At 45.6% G+C, this 20010-nt stretch overlaps 1 protein-coding gene across 3 annotated transcripts in view; it reads left to right on the top strand.

Annotated features, from left to right (window-relative positions):
• Positions 1 to 20010, top strand: part of LOC127572454 (receptor-type tyrosine-protein phosphatase alpha-like) — a 108528-nt gene that overhangs the window by 66211 nt on the left and 22307 nt on the right. For all 3 annotated transcript variants that reach the window (XM_052019734.1, XM_052019733.1, XM_052019735.1), the window contains 4 exons: positions 1056 to 1326; positions 9883 to 9922; positions 17517 to 17601; positions 18080 to 18147. In XM_052019734.1, coding sequence (XP_051875694.1) covers positions 1056 to 1326; positions 9883 to 9922; positions 17517 to 17601; positions 18080 to 18147 — 464 coding nt within the window. The remainder of the gene's footprint in view (positions 1 to 1055; positions 1327 to 9882; positions 9923 to 17516; positions 17602 to 18079; positions 18148 to 20010) is intronic.

Below are 20010 nucleotides of genomic sequence, written 5' to 3'. Positions count from 1 at the left end.
CCCCACTCTCCCTCCCCACTCTCCCTTCCTTCCTCTCCCTACCTCTCTCCCTCTGCACTCTCCCTCCGCACTCTCTCCCTCCTCACTCTCCCTTCCTTCCTCTCCCTACCTCTCTCCCTCCGCACTCTCTCCCTCCACATTCTCTCCCTCCCCACTCTCTCCCTCCCCACTCTCCCTCCCCACTCTCTCCCTCCCCACTCTCCCTTCCTTCCTCTCCCTACCTCTCTCCCTCCGCACTCTCTCCCTCCCCACTCTCTCCCTCCCCACTCTCCCTTCCTTCCTCTCCCTACCTCTCTCCCTCTGCACTCTCCCTTCCTTCCTCTCCCTACCTCTCTCCCTCCGCACTCTCTCCGCACTCTCCCTTCCTTCCTCTCCCTACCTCTCTCCCTCCGCACTCTCTCCCTCCCTTCCTCCCTCCTCTAGTCCCTACACATATATCTCTCCTCTCCAGATTTTCCCTTGCAGCCACTCCCCTCCCCATACCCTCTCCTCCTCTCCCTCACCCACCCCTTCCCTCCCTCTCCCTCCAGCCTCTCCCCTACCCTCTTTTGCCCCCTTTTCTGCTCAGCTCTTTACCCCTGCCTTCCCTCTCCCTCCCCTCACTCCCCCACTTTCCTTTCCATCCTGCCTGCCTGCCTTCACTTCTCCTTCCCTCTCCTTACCCACCCCATTGCCTCCTCCCTGCTCCCACTAGCCCCCTTTCCTCTCTATCCCCCCCCCGCTTTCTCCGTCTCCCTCCGTCTCTCCATCCCACACTCCCTCCATCTCTCCCTCCCTCTCCCTTCTCTCCCTCCACTTTCTCTCTCTACCTCTTCCCCTAATTCGCTCACTTCCTCCTTTCTCCTTCAGCCCCTCCCTCCACCTGTCCCTTCCTCCCCTCCCCCTTCTCCCCATTCTCCTCTCCCACTCCCTCTCCCCCCCACTCTCACCCTCTCTCTCTCTCTCTCTGTCCCCCCCTCCACCCCTCCCTTCTCCCCCTCCCCCCTTACCCCTCTCCCCCTCACTCTCCTGCGCTCTCACCCGCATTCACACAGCCTCTTCAATCACTTTCCCAGATTTTACGAGGTCGTTGTCACATTGACAAGGGAACGTGCATGGCTGAGGACACAACTTGACACGACTTGTAGGAATAGCCAACTGGGACCATTCAACGCGAAGTATCCTCTCTATGACTACATCAGTCTGCGGATTCCGGCTGCCAATGTCTCGGGAACAATTGCAGTGACCATTGGAGATGGTCAGACCACTGGGAATCTTTGGAACAGACCACTGGAGCCTGACAGAGGATATACAATCTTGTTGCGAGTGGTCAGTGAGTGGAAGGGGGTGAGTCTGCATTACCATGCGTTGGGTAGAGGGGTTTACATGGTGCTGGTCAGTGAGGTATCGAGGACCCCTGGTAAAACTGAGGTCAGTGGGCATCAAGGAAAATGCCCCAGTGGTTGGAGTCATCCCTCACAGGAAGGAATGTGGGTGTGGCTGTTGGATGTCAATCATCCCAGCCCCAGACATCACTGCAAGAGTTCCTCAGAGCCGTGTCCTGGGTCCCACCATCTCCAGCTGCTTCATCAGTGACCTTCCCTCCATCAGAGGGTCAGAAGTGGGATGTTCACTGATAACTGCAGGATGTTCAATACCAGTCACAACTCCTCCTCCAATGAAGCAGCCTGTGCCTGCATAAAGCAAGTTCCAGACCACACAGGGCATGAGCAGGCGAGTGACAAATAACGTACAAGGCCACAGAAGTGCTAAGTAATGACCATCTCAAACAAGAAGGAAGTCTAACCACCTACCGTGGACAATTAAAGGCATTACCATCACTATCTCACCACCATCACCATTGTTGGGACCAATGACGTGGATAGGAAGAAAGAGGAGGTCCTGCAAAGAGAGTTTAGGGAATTAGGTGCAAAGTTGAAGGACAGGACCTCCAAGGTTGCAATCTCAGGATTGCTACCCGTGCCACGAGCTAGTGAGGCTAGAAATAGGAGGATCATGCAGCTAAATACGTGGCTAAGGAAATGGTGCAGGAGGGAGGGCTTCAGGTTTCTGGATAATTGGGCTTTGTTCCAGGGAAGGTGGGACCTGTTCCAAAGGGACGGTTTACACCTGAACTGGAGGGGGACTAACAAACTTGTGGGTAGGTTTGCTAGTGCTGCTCCGGTGGGTTTAAACTAGATTTGCAGGGGGAGGGGAACCAGAGTGTTAGAGCAGATAGTGAGGAGGAGGAGGATAAAAGTCATGTGAGGACTGCAGGTATAGACAGAAATCAAAGGTTTGTACATGATAGAAATGTTCTCAGGTGCATCTATTTCAATGCAAGGATTATTATAGGTAAAGCAGATGAGTTTAGGGCGTGGATTGGTACGTAGGATTACGACATTATTGCTATTAGTGAGACTTGGATGCAGGAGGGGCAGGACTGGCAGCTTAATGTTCCGGGGTTCTGTTGTTTCAGACGTGATAGAGGGGGAGGGATGAAAGGGGGAGGAGTGGCATTACTGGTCAGGGAAATATCACAGCTGTGTGTAGAAGGACAGCCCGAAGGGCTCGTCTACAGAGGCCATATGGGTGGAGCTGAGGAACAGGAAAGGTGTGGCCACACTAATAGGGTTGTATTATAGACCACCCAATAGTCAGAGAGAATTGGAGGAACAAATCTATAGTGAGATAGCAGACCAATGTAAGAAACAGAAAGTTGTAATAGTAGGGGATTTTAACTTTCCACATATTGACTGGGACTCCCACACTGCAAAAGGGCTGGATGGCTTGGAGTTTGTCAAATGTGTTCAGGAAAGTTTTCTAAATCAATGTATAGAGGTACCAACGAGAGAGAATGCAATACTTGATCTCCTATTAGGGAACCAGGCAGGTCAGGTGACAGAAGTATGTGTAGGTGAGCATTTTGGGTCCAGTGACCATAATGCAATTAGTTTCAAGATAGTTATGGATAAGGACAGGTCTGGTCCTCGACTGGAGGTTCTAAATTGGAGAAAGGCCAATTTTGTGGAAATGTGAAAGGATCTAGGTAGGGTGGATTGGGATAAGTTATTTTCTGGCAAGGATGTGCTCAGTAAATGGAAAGCCTTCAAAGACAAAATTTTGAGAGTGCAGAGTTTGTATGTCCCTGTCAGGATTAAAGGCAAGGGTAACAAGCATAGGGAACCTTGGTTTTCAAGGGATATTGGTGAGCTGGTTAAGAAAAAGAGAGAGGTGTATAGCAGGTATAGGCAACTAGGAACAAATGAGCTACTTGAAGAGTATAGGAAATGTAAGAAAATACTAAAAAAGGAAATCAGGAAGGCAAAAAGAAGACATGAGGTTGCTTTGGCAGATAATGTGAAGGTAAACCCAAAGGGTTTCTACAGGTATATTAAGAGCAAAAGGATAGTAAGAGACAGAATTGGTCCCCTAGAAGACCAGGGTGGTTGTCTATGTGTGGATCCTCAGGAGATGGGGGAGATCTTAAACAGTTTTTTTGCTACAGTATTTACTCAGGAAACTGGCATAGTGGATATGGAAGGAAGGGAAACAAGCAATAGTGTCATGGAACATATAGAGATTAAAAAGGAGGAGGTACTTGATACTTTACAGCGAATAAAGGTAGATAAATCCCCAGGGCCTGACAAGATATTTCCTCAGACCTTGAGAGAGACTAGTGTAGAAATTGCAGGGGCCCTGGCAGATATATTTAAAATGTCCTTAGCCACGGGTGCGGTGCCAGAGGACTGGAGGATAGCTCATGTTGTTCCATTGTTTAAGAAAGGCTCGAAGAGTAAGCCAGGTAATTACAGGCCATTGAGCCTGACATCAGTAGTGGGTAAATTATTGGAAGGTGTTGTGAGAGATAGGACATACAAGTATTTGGACAGCCAAGGGTTGATTAAGGATAGTCAGCATAGCTTTGTGCATGGTAGATCGAGTTTAACAAATCTTGTAGAGTTTTTTGAGGAGGTCACTAAGAAAGTAGATGAAGGTAAGGCTGTGGATGTTGTCTACATGGACTTTAGTCAGGCCTTCGACAAGGTCCCACATGGGAGGTTAGTTCAGAAGGTTCAGTCAATGGGTATCCATGGAAAGGTTGTAAACTGGATTCAAAATTGGCTGAGTGGGAGAAGACAGAGAGTGTTTGTGGATGATTGTTTCTCAGATTGGAGGCCTGTGACTAGTGGTGTGCCTCAAGGATCTGTGTTGGGGCCATTGTTGTTTGTTGTATATATCAATGATCTAGACGATAATGTGGTAAATTGGACTAGTAAGTTTGCGGATGACACTAAGATCTGAGGTGTAGTGGACAGCGAGGAAGGCTTTCAAAGCTTGCAGAGGGATCTGGACCAAATGGAAAAATGGTCCAGAAAATGGCAGATGGAATTTAATGCAGACAAGTGTGAGGTGTTGCATTTTGGAAGGACAAATCAAGGGAGGACATACACAGTAAATGGTAGGGCACTGAGGAGTGCGGACGAACAAAGGGATCTGGGAGTTCAGATACATAATTCCCTGAAAGTAGAGTCACAGGTAGACAGGGTTGTAAAAAAGGCTTTTGGAATCCTGGCATTTATAAATCAAAGTATTGAGTATAGGAGTTGGAATGTTTTGGTGAGGTTGTATAACTCATTGGTGAGACCAAATTTAGAATATTATGTGCAGTTCTGGTTGCCGAACTACAGGAAGGATGTCAGTAAGATTGAAAGAGTGCAGAGGAGATTTACAAGAATGTTGCCGGGTCTTCAGGAGTTGAGTTACAGGGAAAGACTGAGCACGTTAGGACTTTATTCCTTGGAGTGGAGAAGAATGAGGGGAGATTTGACAGAGGTTTACAAAATGATGAGGGGCATGGACAGGGTTAATGCAAGTAGGCTCTTTCCACCTAGATTAGGAGAGATAAGGACAAGAGGACATGGCTTTAGGGTGAAATGGGAAAGGTTTAGGGGGAACATTAGAGGGAACTTCTTCACACAGAGAGTGGTGGGAGTGTGGAATGGGCTGCCATCTGATGTGGTAAATGCCGGCTCGCTCTTAACTTTTAAGAGTAAATTGGATAGATACATGGACGAGAGAGGTCTGGAGGGGTATGGGCTGGGGGCAGGTAAATGGGACTAGCAGAATAATGTTTCGGCACAGACTAGAAGGGCCAAATGTCCTGTTTTCTGTCCTGTAGTTTTCTATGGTTTCTATGGTTTCTACCATCAATATCCTGGGGGAGGGGTGTCACCATTGACCAGAAAATCCACTGAACCAGCCACACAAATACTGTGGCTACAACAGCAGATCAGAGGCTGGGTGTTCTGCAGTAAGCATCTCACCTTCTGACACCCCATGGCACTTCCACCATCTACAAGGCTCATATCAGGAACGTTATTGGAATTCTCTGCCCTGCCTGGATGAGTGCAGTCCCAACAACTCTTGAGAAGTTCAGCGCATCCAGTATAAAACAAAAGTAGTAACATCAGAATCTGAATGAGGAGCAGGTGTTGGGCACTCATTCCCTCCAACCTGCTCCACCCATTTGATGAGAGCATGGCCAATGAAAGCCTGCCCACTTGCAGCAAGCTTTCACCCCTCATTTATCAATAATCTATCCACTTCTGCCTTACAATCTGTCCTTGTGGGAAAGTTTGCTAGTGCTGCTTGGGCTGGTTTAAGCTATTGCAGGGGGATGGGAGTCAGAGTGTCAGGGCAGTAAGTGGAGAGGCTGTGGGGAAGGTAAATGTTCAGCCTGCAAGCAGACAGAAATCAACAGGAGGTTGAAGAGCGCGGTGGGACTAATGTTCTGAGATGTGTCTGTTTCAGTGCGAGGAGTATTGTAGGTAAGGCAGACAAACTCAGAGCATGGATCAGTACATGGAAGTATGATGTTGTAGCCATCAGTGAGACTTGGTTGCAGGAGGGGCAGGACTGGCAGCTCAATGTTCCGGGGTTCCAATGTTTTAGACATGAGAGAGGGGGAGGTATTAAAGAGGGAAGGGTGGCATTACTCATCAGGGAAAATGTCACGGCGGTGCTCAGAGAGGACATACTGGAGGGCTCGACTACTGAGGCAATATGGGTGGAACCGAGGAATAAGAAAGGGACGATATTATAGACCTCCCAATAGTCAGTGGGATTTAGAGGAATAAATTTGTAGAGAGAGAGAAGACAGTTGCAGGAAATATAAAGCTGCGATAGTTGATGATTTTAACTTTCCACATATTGACTGGGACTCCCAGACTGTAAAAGGACTGGATGGGATCGAGTTTGTCAAATGTGTTCAGGAAAATTTCCTTAGTCAACATGTAGAGGTCCCAACTAGAGAGAGAGCGATACTGGATCTCTTAGGAAATGAGAGAGGGTGGGTGACAGAAGTGTGTGCAGGGGAACACTTTGGATCTAGTGATCATAATTCCATTAGTTTCAAGATAATTATGGAGAAAGATAGGATTGGTCCTCGGGTTGAGATTCTACACAGGAGGAAGGCCAGTTTTGATGGCATCAGAAGGGATCTGACAGGTGTGGGTTGGGATCGGCTGTTTTCCGGCAAAGAGATGCTTGGTAAGTGGGAGACTTTCAAAAGTGAAATATTGAGAGTACAGAATCTGTATGTTCCTGTTAGAATAAAAGGCAAGGCTAACAGGTTTAGGGAACATTGGTTATCAAGGGATATCGAGGTCCTAGTAAAGAAAAAAAGGAGGTGCATATCAGGTATAGGCAGTTAGAATCAAATGAGGCGCTTGAGGAGTATAAGAAATGAAGAGAACACTTAAGAGAGAAATCAGGTGGGCAAAAAGAGAACATGAGGTTGCTCTGGCGGACAAGGTGAGAGAGAATCCCAAGGGTTTCTATAGCTATATTAAGAGCAAAAGGGTAGCAAGGTACAAAATTGGTCCTCTTGAAGATCAGCACAGTCACCTATGCATGGAGCCAAAAGAGACAGGGGAGATCATATATGAACTTTTTGCAACTGTATTTACTCTGGAGACGGGCACAGAGACTATCGAACTGAGGCAAAATAGTGAGGTCATGGACCGTATCTGGATTACGGGGGAGGAGGTGCTTGCTATCTTGAGGCAAATTAGGGTGGATAAATCCCCAGGGCCTGGAAAGGTGTCCGCTTGGACTTTGTGGGAGGCTAGTGCAGAAATTGCAGGGGCAGGCCCTAGCAGAGATATTTAGAATGTCCTTAGCCACAGGTGAGGCGCTGGAGGACTGGAGGATAGCTAATGCTGTTCTGTTGCTTAAGAAAGGCTCTAAGATTAAGCCGGGAAATTATAGGCCAGTGAGCCTGACGTCAGTCGTGGGTAAATTATTGGAAGGTACTCTGAGGGACAGGATATATAAGTATTTGGATAAACAGGACCTGATTAGGGATAGACAACATGGCCTTGTGCATGGTAGGTCATGTCTAACCAATCTTATAGAGATCTTTGAGGAGGTTGCCAAGAAGGTTGATGAGGGAAAGACAGTGGATGTTGTCTACATGGACTTTAGCAAGGCCTTTGATAAAGTCCCGCGTGGGAGGCTGCTCCAGAAGATTAAGTCGCTTGGCATTCAGGATGAAGTAGCCAATTGGATTCAACATTGGCTTAGCGGGAGAAGCCAGAGAGTGGTAGTAGATGGTTGTCTCTCTGACCGGAGGCCTGTGACTAGTGGTGTGCCGCAGGGATTGATGCTGGGACTGTTGTGGTTTATCATCTATATTAATGATTTAGATGATAATGTGGTAAACTGGATCAGCAAATATGTGGATGACACCAAGATTGGGGGTGTAGTGGACAGTGAGGAAGGCTATCAAAGCTTGCAGCGTGATCTTGACCAGCTGGGAAAATGGGCTGGAAAATGGCAGATGGAATTTAATGCAGACAGGTGTGAGGTGATGCACTTTGGGAGGACACACGAGGGTAAGACTTACACAGTGAATGGTAGGGCTCTGAGGTGTGCGGTACAACAAAGGGACCTGGGAACACAGATCCATAATTCCTTGAAAGTGGCATCACAGGTAGATATGGTCGTAGGCTTTTTCCCCTCAGTTTGGGTGAGACTAGAACCAGAGGTCATAGGTTTAGGGTGAAAGGTGAAATATTTAAGGGGAATCTGAGGGGGAACTTCTTCACTCAGAGGGTGGTGCGAGTGTGGAACGAGCTGCCAGCGGAAGTGGTGGATGTGGGTTCAATTATAACATTTAAGAGAAGTTTGGATAGGTACATGGATGGGAGGGGTTTGGGGGGATATGGTCCGGGTGCAGGTAGATGGGACTAGGCAGAAGATCAGGTCGGCATGGACTAAATGGGCCGAAGGGCCTGTTTCTGTGCTGTAGGACTCTATGACTCTAAATACCAAAAGCCACTACTTAAACTGCACTTTGAGGCAGAGTTCCCAAGACTCACGGCCCTGAGGGAATTTCTCCTCATATCTGTCTTGAATGGAAACTTTTTTAAACAGTGATCCCTGGTTCTAGATTCTGCCACAAGAGGAAACCTCCCTCCACCTCCACCCAAGCTCTTACATGTTGTAGTGGTCCCCTCTAAACTTCAGTGGATACAAATGCAGCCTATCCAACCTCACTCATAACACAAACTGCCTGTTGTAGATGTTAGTCCAATAAACCTTCCTGAAACTGTTTCCAACAAATTACCATCCTTCCTTAGATACGGAGACTCCAGATGGAGACCATTACCATGTATAACTGAGGCATAGCCTCCCTACTCTTGGATTCCACCAGCAATAAACACTAACATTCTGTTAGTTTGCTGAACTATTTGCTGTACCTTCTTACTGGTTTTTTGCAAATCATGCACGAACACACCCAAATCCCTCTGTGTCTCAGAGCTCTACAATCTCACTGTTTAGACAATCTGCTTCCTTTTCATTTTTCCTGACAATATGGGCAATTTCATATGTGGACATCACTGGATCCAGCAAAGGCTATGGACAGCAACCCCACTGCAGTCCTGGTGCTCCAGAACTATTTGTACCTCTGGCCAAACTGTTCCAGTACAGTTACAACACAGGGATCTACCCAACAATGTGGAAATTGCCCAGTCATGTCTTGTTCACAAAAGCAGGACTAATCCATCCCAGCTAACGAGTGCACAATCAGTCTTTCTCAATCATCAGCAAAGTGATGGAAGGCATCATTCACAGGGCTGTCAAGTGGCACTTATTCACCAATGAACTGCTCAGTTTGGGTCTCACCAGGACAACTTAGATCTAGACCTCATGACAGCCAAACGCAGACCCAGGATCTGAATTCCCAAGGTGAGGTAGATTTTGATAATATAAGATAAGATTTCTTTATTAGTCACATGTACATCAAAACACACAGTGAAATGAATCTTTGCGTAGAGTGTTCTGGGGGCAGCCCGCAAGTGTCACCACACTTCCGGCACCAACATAGGATGCTCACAACTTCCTAACCCGTACGCCTTTGGAATGTGGGAGGAAACCAGAGCACCCGGAGGAAACCCACGCAGACACGGGGAGAACGTACAAACTCCTTACAGACAGTGGCCGGAATTGAATTATCATGTCCAAATCCATGTCCTTGGTGACCTATGTGGTTTTGGGTGTAGTGGTTGTGGTAAAAATGGGGTTGCCAGTTCATTTTGGGGGGCAGAATATCAACATCGGAGTCACACACAGGCTGGAGTGGGGCAGGAGGTCAGATTTCATCCAGTGAAGGACGTTAGTGACCAGCTGAGAGCTTACAACCTCTGGCAGGCTCTCAGTCACTGTTACTGAGACCAATCTTTATCTGAGATTTACTTCATTCACTGAGTTGAAATTCCTTGGTGGGATTTGAACTCTTGTCTCTTGTTCATTTGACCCAGGTCCTCATTGTATGAGCACACTCTTCGAAATGGAAAATCTTCCGTTATTAACAGCTGCTGTTACTTCTGTTTTCAGGAAGTGAAGTTTGTATGTGCACAATATGAACCGTTCTATGGTGAGTTAAAATCCTTCCTGTATCACCCTCAGACTGTCCCACCAGACAGCCCAGCCTCTCTGCCAGCTCGGGTAAAGACTGGAGGGGATTATTTGAAGTAGATGTTTCCATTGGTTAATCCAATATTAAATCTGGGAGAGAGAGCAGAAAGCACTCTTATATCTGGGCTTTGGCCCCAGGACAGCCAATGGTGGTGTTGGGGATTAGAGTGAAGGGTAGTGATGAGGGCTGTGTTGGTTGGTGTGGAACCTGAAGCCCATGTGCTGGGGTGGAGCTGAGTGGCCCTGTCACGAACCAGCAACAAAAGAAACACACTGAGCATGATTCAGTGTTAAAACCTATTTTATTAATTACTACTTATGATAATACGTAAAATAAAAGTAAAAATGTTAGTATGTTAGAATTCAAAAATGTTAAACCTCGAACGTTAACCCCAAAACTAAACTCTTTGTGTGTGTGTGTGACAAAGTCCAAAACTCCCAGTTCCGGAATGGTTCTTAAAGTTCAGTTCCGCAAGCCATAAGGTGAAACATGAGCAAGGGCTTCTTCAACAACCACCGTTGTCAGAAGATAAGACGTAGATGTAGAGAACATAGGGAGAGCAAATATGAAATCCAAATGTTCCACGATGGAACCCAAACGACACTTCAGCGTTTACTCGGTAGTGACTTCCTCACCCCGAAAAGCATCCGAACCGTGGTCGTCCACACACAAATACCCGTTTCCTTCTACAGGTCAGCAACAAAGTGAACTCCACCGGATTACTTCCAACTTCCATACATGGATTTCAGTAGCAAACACAGTTATTGTTTCTCATCCATCGATAGAGAAAACAAGCAGGCTGGTGTCTCTCTCCCTTCTCTCTCTCTCTCTCTTCTTCTTCTTCAACAACGTCATTACGTCCTTTATCTTCTATTGACGTAAGCACGCCCCACACACACATACACACACACTCTCTATCTTAAAGGGACTTTCACTGAGTCCTGTCACAAACCAGCAACAAAAGAAACACACTGAGCATGATTCAGTGTTAAAAACTATTTTATTAATCACTACTTATGATAATACGTAAAATAAAAGTAAAAATGTTAGTATGTTAGAATTCAAAAATGTTAAACCTCGAACGTTAACCCCAAAACTAAACTCTTCGTGTGTGTGTGGGTGTGGCAAAGTCCAAAACTCCCAGTTCAGGAATGGTTCTTAAAGTTCAGTTCCGCAAGCCATAAGGTGAAACATGAGCAAGGGCTTCTTCAACAACCACCGTTGTCTGAAGATAAGATGTAGATGTAGAAAAACATAGGAGAGTACATACGAAATCCAAATGTTCCTCGATGGAACCCAAACGACACTTCAGTGTTTACTCGGTAGTGACTTCCTCACCCCGAAAGCATCCGAACCGTGGTCGTCCACACACAAATACCTGGTTCCTTCTACAGGTCAGCAACAAAGTGAACTCCACCGGATTACTTCCAACTTCCATACATGGATTTCAGTGGCAAACACAGTTATTGTTTCTCATCCATCGATAGAGAAAACAAGCAGGCTGGTGTCTCTCTCCCTTCTCTCTCTCTCTCTCCTTCTTCTTCTAACCTCTTCAACAACGTCATTACGTCCTTTATCTTCTATTGACGTAAGCACGCCCCACACACACATACACACACACTCTATCTTAAAGGGACTTTCACTGAGTCCGTAACACCTCCCACCTAAAAAAAAATTTTCCCAAGAAAATTTTAACCGCGCATACAGTTAGTAATGTTAATAATTATCATGCTACACAACTACAGACTATCAGATTAGTACAGATACATGTTTCCCATTTAACATCGGGAAAGACAATCAGCAATCACATTATCTTTGCCTTTAATGTGAGTTATCATGAGATCAAACTCTTGCAAAATTAAACTCCAGTTTAACAGCCTTCTGTTCTTGTTTTTGACTCGGCTCAGAAACACCAGTGGGTTATGATCTGTATACACAGTCAATGGTTTCTGAGCGGTGCAAACATATACACTGAAATGTTGCAAGGCTAAAACAAGAGACAGTAATTCTTTCTCTATGGTGGAATAATTCTTTTGATGCTCATTAAATTTCTTTGAAAAGTAAGCTACAGGATGGTCAATATCATCAAGGTCACCCTTCTGCAACAACACAGCTCCTGCAGCTTCATCACTGGCATCTACTGCTAATGAAAGTGGCTTTTCAAAGTCAGGTGTTTTGAGCACAGGATGGTAGCATAAAATGGCTTTCAGCTTCTCAAATGCTTCTTGACAAGAATCTGTCCAAACAAACTTTACTCCCTTCTTCAGAAGATTAGTTAGGGGAAGAGCACTATCAGCAAAATTTTTACAAAATTTTCAGTAATATCCAACCATTCCCAGAAATCTTCTAACAGTCCTCGTACCTGTGGGAATAGGGAACTCAGATATTGCTTGAACTTTTGCCTGAACAGGAGCTTGCTTGCCTTGACCTACAACATAACCAAGATACGTCACAGTGGCATGGCCAAATTCACTTTTAGCCAAGTTAACTGTAAGGTTAGCCTTGGAAAGTCTTTCAAACAACCTTTCTAACGCAGAGATGTGATCTTCCCAAGTATCATTCCCAGTCACTAAGTCATCAATGTAGGCATCTGTATGTTTTAACCTGTGAATCACTGAATTAATCATTCTTTGAAATGTTGCCGGAGCATTTTTCATTCCAAATGGCAAAACATTGTATTCATACAATCCAGAAGGGGTTACAAAGGCTGAAATCTCCCTTCCTCTATCTGTTAATGGAACACACCAGTACCCTTTTAATAGGTCAATCTTTGTAAGAAATTTTGCCTTTCCCACTCTATCTGTGCAATCATCCACCCCAGGAATAGGGTAAGCATCTGACTTTGTTACAGCATTCACTTTCCTGTAATCTGTGCAAAATCTAACAGTTCCATCAGGTTTAGGTACAATAACACAGGGCAAACTCCAATTTGAAGTAGAATGTCAATAATATCATTTTCCAACATGTATTTTATCTCCTGATCAACAATTTACTTTTTTCCACATTCATTCGATATGGGTGTTGTTTGATTGGTTTTGCATCCCCAACATCAACATCATGGGTAACTATCGATGTTCTGTTTGGAACATCTGGGAACAGATTTTTAAATTTTGAAATTAATTCTCTTATCTGTTGTTTTTGTGAAACTTGTAAATGGTCCAACTTCGTGTCAAGGTTCTCCATGATATTTTGGTTTTTTAGTTTCGATGGAACAATATTTGGTCTAAATTGGCCTTCCTCAACATCAACATCAGGCATTCTAGAAACAACCTTTACATCATCCACCAAGGCCACAACTGAATCCCTCTCATAATAAGGTTTTAGCATGTTTACATGACAGAGTTGTGTTTTCTTGCGTCTATCTGGTGTTTTGATTATATATGTTAAATCAGTCACTCGAGATTCAATAACATAGGGTCCAGAAAAACGAGATTGCAAGGGATTATTTTGGCTAGGGAAAAATACCAACACCTTTTGCCGCACTGCAAATGTCCTAGGCCGAGCACGTCTATCAAAATATGTCTTCATTCTTATCTGGCTAGTTTTCGAATTCTCTCTCGCTAGCTGGCAGACTCTCTCCAACCGAGTTTTAAATTTTTGGACATAGTCCAACAGATTCAAGTGCACTTCTTCATTAACCCATTGCTCTCTTAACAACTCCAAAGGTCCTCTCACCCTATGTCCAAATACAAGCTCAAACGGACTAAATCCTATTGACTCCTGGATCGATTCTCTAACGGCAAACAAAAGTAAATGAATACCTTCGTCCCAATCCTTTGTGTTTTCAAAGCAATACGTTTTCAGCATATTTTTGACAGTAGAATGAAATCTCTCCAGAGCTCCTTGAGATTCTGGGTGATATGCAGATGATACAATTTGCTTTGCTCCCAGCTCATAGACTATTTGTTGAAAAAAATTTGACATAAAATTACTACCTTGATCAGATTGGATTTCTTTTGGCAAACCAAACAAGGTAAAAAATTTTAAAAGAGCCTTTGACACCGTCTTGGCCTTAATATTTCTAAGGGGTATTGCCTCTGGAAATCTAGAAGTGGCACACATAATGGTTAACAAATACTGATTTCCAGTCTTAGATTTTGGTAATGGGCCAACACAGTCCACAATCACCTTCGAAAATGGTTCACCAAAAGCAGGAATTGGTTTCAACGGAGCCACAGGGGGTTTTTGATTTGGTTTACCTACCATCTGACGTGTGTGGCAGGTTCGACAAAACATCACCACATCTTTTCTCAAACCAGGCCAATAGAATTGTTTCAAGATCTTCCCTACAGTTTTATTCACACCAAAATGACCACCCAAAGGCATACTATGGGCCAAATTTAAAATCTCATTCCTATAAACTTTTGGAACAACAACCTGATGAATAACTTCCCATTCCTCAGTAACAGGAACATGAGGAGGTCTCCATTTCCTCATTAACACTCCATTTTTGACATAATATCCAATTGGCACTTTTTCAATCTCCTTACATGAGAGTGCTTTTTTTTTCAATTCTGTCAACTCAGGGTCCTTTGTCTGTTCCACCATAAAATCCTTCCTCGACAAAGACAAATCTTTAAATTCAGGCTCACTATAAGGATGTTGATCCTCCAGTGAAGACAGAAAAGTCTCAGATAAGGCATCATAATTTTCTTCCTGTTTAGGACTGTCACAAGGAACCACATCAGACTGCACCGGACTGTCTGTCTTGGCTAATTCTCTAGCTCTAGCTCGAGTCACCGCACATGATGGGTAAACATCTGGATCATTCTCAGACTCATCAATCCTTGGTTTGGTTGTTAACCGTACCACAGGAACAATTTCTCCATCTGCAAGGTCATTTCCCAATAACAAAGAAACTCCTTCCACTGGCAACCTAGGTCTTATCCCTATCTCGACTGGTCCTTCTACGAACTTTGACTTTAAACTCACCCTGTGTAAAGGGACAGACATGGTGTCATCTGTAACGCCTCGTATTAGATTTACCTCACCAGTGTCACTTTCTTCACCAAAATTTAAAACACCGTCCAGCAAGAGAGATTGACTAGCCCCAGTATCTCTAAGAATTTTCACTGGCACCTGGGGTGACTCATCATTCAGTGAAACAAAACCCTCTGATACATAAGAACGGAATTCTTTTCTCACCTCCTCCAACTTTTCCGCTTTTCCCTCTTGCAAGGATTGATCTTTAACAGCATCTCCTAAACCTTTTTGATTTTTAATTGCCTGAAAGCAAGCATTGGGCACAGCTTCCTTCCTTTTCTTCAAAAGGGCACAATTAGATATCACATGGCCAGGTTTCCTACAGTAATAACAAGTACGCTCAACAGGCTTCTCCAGCCCTGGCTTCTTTTCATCCTTTCCTTTTTGATTACCTCCCAATTTAATCTCCGGTTTACCTGGATTGTCCTTGTAACTCTTTTGAAAGGTTTTAGGTTGTCCCCATTTGGATTTATGGGTTAAAGCATAATCATCTGCCAACCTAGCAGTTTCTTGTAAAGTTTCCACTGCCTTTTCATTTAAATATGTTGTTAATTCAGCTGGAACACATCTTTTAAAGTCTTCCACTAACATCAATTCTTTCAATTTATCAAAATCCCCATCTACATTTTTAGCCAGGCACCATCGTTCAAAACATATTCTCTTTCCACTGGCAAATTCCATATAAGTCTGATCTGCAGATTTCCTCAAATCTCTGAATTTTTGTCTATAAGCCTCAGGGACCAATTCATAGGCCTTCAAAATAGCTTGTTTTACCTTGGTATAATCAGCTGCATCCTCAGCAGACAAAGCAGAATAAGCTTTTTGAGCTTTACCTTTAATCACACTCTGTACCATAAGAGCCCATCCTTTCCTTGGCCAGTTTGAACTCACAGCAGCCTTTTCAAAATGTTGGAAATACTGATCAACCTGATCTTCCTCAAAAGGAGGGACTAATCGAACCTCCCTACTGGCTGAAAAGCCATCATCAGAATCAGATTCCAAACTCCTACGCTTCATTTGTAACTCTGTTTTTCCTTCTCCTCTGCCTCAAACTTTAACCGAACTAGTTCCCGTTCCTGATCAGCCTCTAACTTCATCCGAGTTATCTCTCATTCCCGTTCAGCCTCTAACTTCATCTGAGTTATCTTTTGTTCAGCTTCTAATTTATTTTGTTCTCGTTCAGCCTCTATCTTTAACTGGGTTTGCTCTCGTTCAGCCTCTATCTTTGCCAGCTGCACCTGTGCCTCAGAAATTGCTATTTCACTGCCAGGAAACTGTTTTAACACTTCCTTCTCAAACACCTTCTTTTCCACATAATGGCCAGCTATCAGTCTCTGAATATCTGCCTTTCTCATAGACTGCTTTACTTCTGTAAGGTTTAACCTTGTAGCAATCTTTATCAGATCATGCTTTTTCGCCACCTCCAATCCCTTTTGGGTTGGTGACTCCAAAAATGCCTTAATATCCATTGCTACTGGTTTCCACACACACAAGCCAATTAAAAAGAATTTATCAGACCTCCCTCAAAAATCTTTGGATTGAATCCCGAACGAATCTCGTTAACCTTGGGAACAATCCCAGACGAGCCCCCAATTTTGTCATGAACCAGCAACAAAAGAAACACACTGAGCATGATTCAGTGTTAAAAACTATTTTATTAATCACTACTTATGATAATACGTAAAATAAAAGTAAAAATGTTAGTATGTTAGAATTCAAAAATGTTAAACCTTGAACGTTAACCCCAAAACTAAACTCTTTGTGTGTGTGTGTGACAAAGTCCCAAACTCCAAGTTCCGGAATGGTTCTTAAAGTTCAGTTCTGCAAGCCATAAGGTGAAACATGAGCAAGGGCTTCTTCAACAACCACCGTTGTCAGAAGATAAGACGTAGACGTAGAGAACATAGGGAGAGTAAATACGAAATCCAAATGTTCCACGATGGAACCCCAAATGACACTTCAGCGTTTACTCGGTAGTGACTTCCTCACCCCGAAAAGCATCCGAATCGTGGTCGTCCACACACAAATACCTATTTCCTTCTACAGGTCAGCAACAATGTGAACTCCACCGGATTACTTCCAACTTCCATACATGGATTTCAGTAACAAACACAGTTATTGTTTCTCATCCATCGATAGAGAAAACAAGCAGGCTGGTGTCTCTCTCCCTTCTCTCTCTCTCTCTCTCTCTTCTTCTTCTTCAACAACGTCATTACGTCCTTTATCTTCTATTGACGTAAGCACGCCCCACGCACACATACACACACACTCTCTATCTTAAAGGGACTTTCACTGAGTCCGTAACAGGCCCTGACATCAGAGCGATCTTCCTCTGCAGGGAATCTCTGGAGAGGGTTGGGAATTGAAGGAAATGTGGGTGTAAAACAAATATCCTCAACCTGTGTCTACCTGTAGAGAGAAATGGACAGATGGCATTTTGGGTCATCTGGACCATCTCCCTCCACAGATGCTGCCTGACCCTCTGAGTTCCTCCAGCAGCTCACTTTGTGCTCCAGATTTCTTGTGTGTTGGTCAAACTAACTGCTGGCTTGGATTTTTCTTCCAACAGTGTCGAGTGGAAAGGTCGCTATAGCCGTTTCCACACTCCTGATCATTGTTCTGCTTTTCTTCCTGGTGGTCTTCCTGCTCTACAGGTAGGCAGGGTCCTGGCTGCTGTATCAGGCTGAGCTTACCCAGGGCTGTGTGGGTGGAGCAGGGGTGTCACTGGGTCACTGGGCACGGCAGGGACCACACAGGGAAGTAGCCCTGACTGAAGGGGTCACCAGGATGTCTCAGGGGGCAAACCCGTCACTGGGCCTGGGGTCAGGGGATTGCCACACCATGGATAACACCGTGCTTCCACCCAGAGGACATGGGTCAGTCCAGCTTACTTGACAACAACCACTCCTGGCTGGGTTTTCAATGTTACTGTTATTCCAGAATTAAGCCACAGTGCTCATGGATGGCAGGGTAGCTCAACCCCTCCCCCATCAACACCCCTCGCCGATCTCCCCACTCTACCCCCAATCCCTGCCCCCTGCCTCCGGGAATTGCTTCTCAATCAGGGACACTCTCTCAATCCAGGACCTTGGTGAGTATTCCTTCTAATCACCCTCTATCCTTTCTGTTCAGGAGGAGGAAGCAGAGGCCTCAGGAGCCCAGAGAGAAGGTCTTCCGTCCTCTGATTAGAAGCAAGTCAGGTGAGAACCCTGAGCCCAGCGAGAGCTCACCGCCACTCACTCTCATTCAATCCCCTCCCTCCCTCTCCCTCCTCCCTCCCTTCCCCCACTTCCCTCCCCCTCCCCCTCCCCACCTGTAGTTGTTGATTCCTTGGCTTCCTCTCTCTCACTGTAAGGAAGCAAGGATAGAGCTTTGAACAAAATGTCCTGCAGCAAAGGTGAACATCACCCAACTAACAGTGGTGGCTGGTACCTGTCCGATCACAAAATACACACAGCTCCTGAAGACCACACCATCTGATCTCACCAATTGTTGCCCCCCTCCAAACTTTACAAAGAACAAGATCTCATCAACTCCCTCACAGCTGCCAGTATACATTGCTTCCAAAATATTCCCAAGAGTCAGAATCCTAATTTTGACAAATTCTAGCTGAACTTTTCCTTTGTGTTTTGTGCCTTCCTGCAGCAGCCCTCCCTGCACCGCCTGTGGACTCTGCACCTCCCCTTTTCTCTGATGACCTCTCACAGGTGGGTGGTGGCTTCATCGCCCCTGACCTGTCCCTGGATGGCTTCCAGTTCATACAAGGCAGTCCTCACAGTTCTCAGCCTGTCCTGCAGTACGTGGGTCACTGTGTACTGAGCTGACATCACCCAGGCTTGGGGTAATGCCTTGTCCAGGATCCTCAGATGTATTTAAACTCTTGCCGCAGAGCAACACGTGCCCCAGTGAGCCAGCCGACTCCCTCTGAGCCTGGCTCCAGCCATGAAGCAGTGTGTATGGCAGAAGTCCCATAGACATCCTGCCCTTTCCCCAGGCTCTCCCGCCACTGCAACACCGTCCAACTGCTAGTCTCCAACCGCCATGTCAAGCTTCTCAGTGGGTCCCAGCCCAACACGCTGGTGAACCAACCATACCCAAACCCCTCAGTCCACCTCTGCACTGGTTACAGATAGGAGTTCACTGCTCCAGGAATGTAAGACTGCCGACCCCACCGTAGCCCAGACCCAGGCTGTTTGTCAGCAGCTGTCCATCTCTCCAGGACATTTCCAACTGACCTGCTGCTTTCCAACTCATGTGGCCTCCACTGACACCACTGTGGACGCCTCCTGCCCTGGCCTCTCCCTGCCACTGCCCACTGCCCACTGCCCACTGACACACAGCTGCTGAGGGCAGACTTCCAACAGTCAACACCATGAATCGCAGGATTCAAGGAAGCTCCTTGAACCTCTCCTAACACCCCAGAGCACTCTCCACTTACACCAGCTTCACTCTGGAATGCAACAGACAGAGCTAAGCAATCTCACAACAACAGATCATACTGAAGCTGTCAGACCTGCCCCACATTTAGAGGGTAATTAAGATATTTCTTTATTAGTCACATGTACATCGAGACACACAGTGAGATGCGTCTTTAGGCGTTATTGACCCCAACTAGCTAACAAAGAAGGGCAGCTGTGAGAACAGTCCCACCTCACTGAGGGCAGGGCCCAAGATACTGAAGCACTGCCAGCCACGTTCAGACAGAAGCTTCCAGTGCATGATCCATCTTGGCTTCCTCCGGAGATTCCTGTTACTACAAAACCAAATATTCAGACAAATTGAGTCACTTCATGTGATATCAAGAAACAGCTGATACATCGAACACCAAGGCTACAGGGCCAGACAACATCCCACTGTACCCACTGTACCCAGAGCCCAGTTCACCCACTGTACCCAGAGCCCACTGTATCCACTGTACCCAGAACCTGCAGTACCCACTGTACCCAGAGCCCAGTGCACCCACTGTAGCCAGAGCCCACTGTCTTTCCTCAATGCTTTCCTTAACTGACAGTAGTGCAACATTCAGCTCACACACTCATCACCAGCGCACGTCTCAAGTTCTT

The sequence above is a fragment of the Pristis pectinata genome, chromosome 7 (assembly GCF_009764475.1).
Source record: "Pristis pectinata isolate sPriPec2 chromosome 7, sPriPec2.1.pri, whole genome shotgun sequence".
Classification (NCBI taxonomy): domain Eukaryota; kingdom Metazoa; phylum Chordata; class Chondrichthyes; order Rhinopristiformes; family Pristidae; genus Pristis; species Pristis pectinata.
The sequence above is the reverse complement of the archived record's forward strand: the minus strand, read 5'-3'. Positions and strand labels throughout refer to the sequence as shown.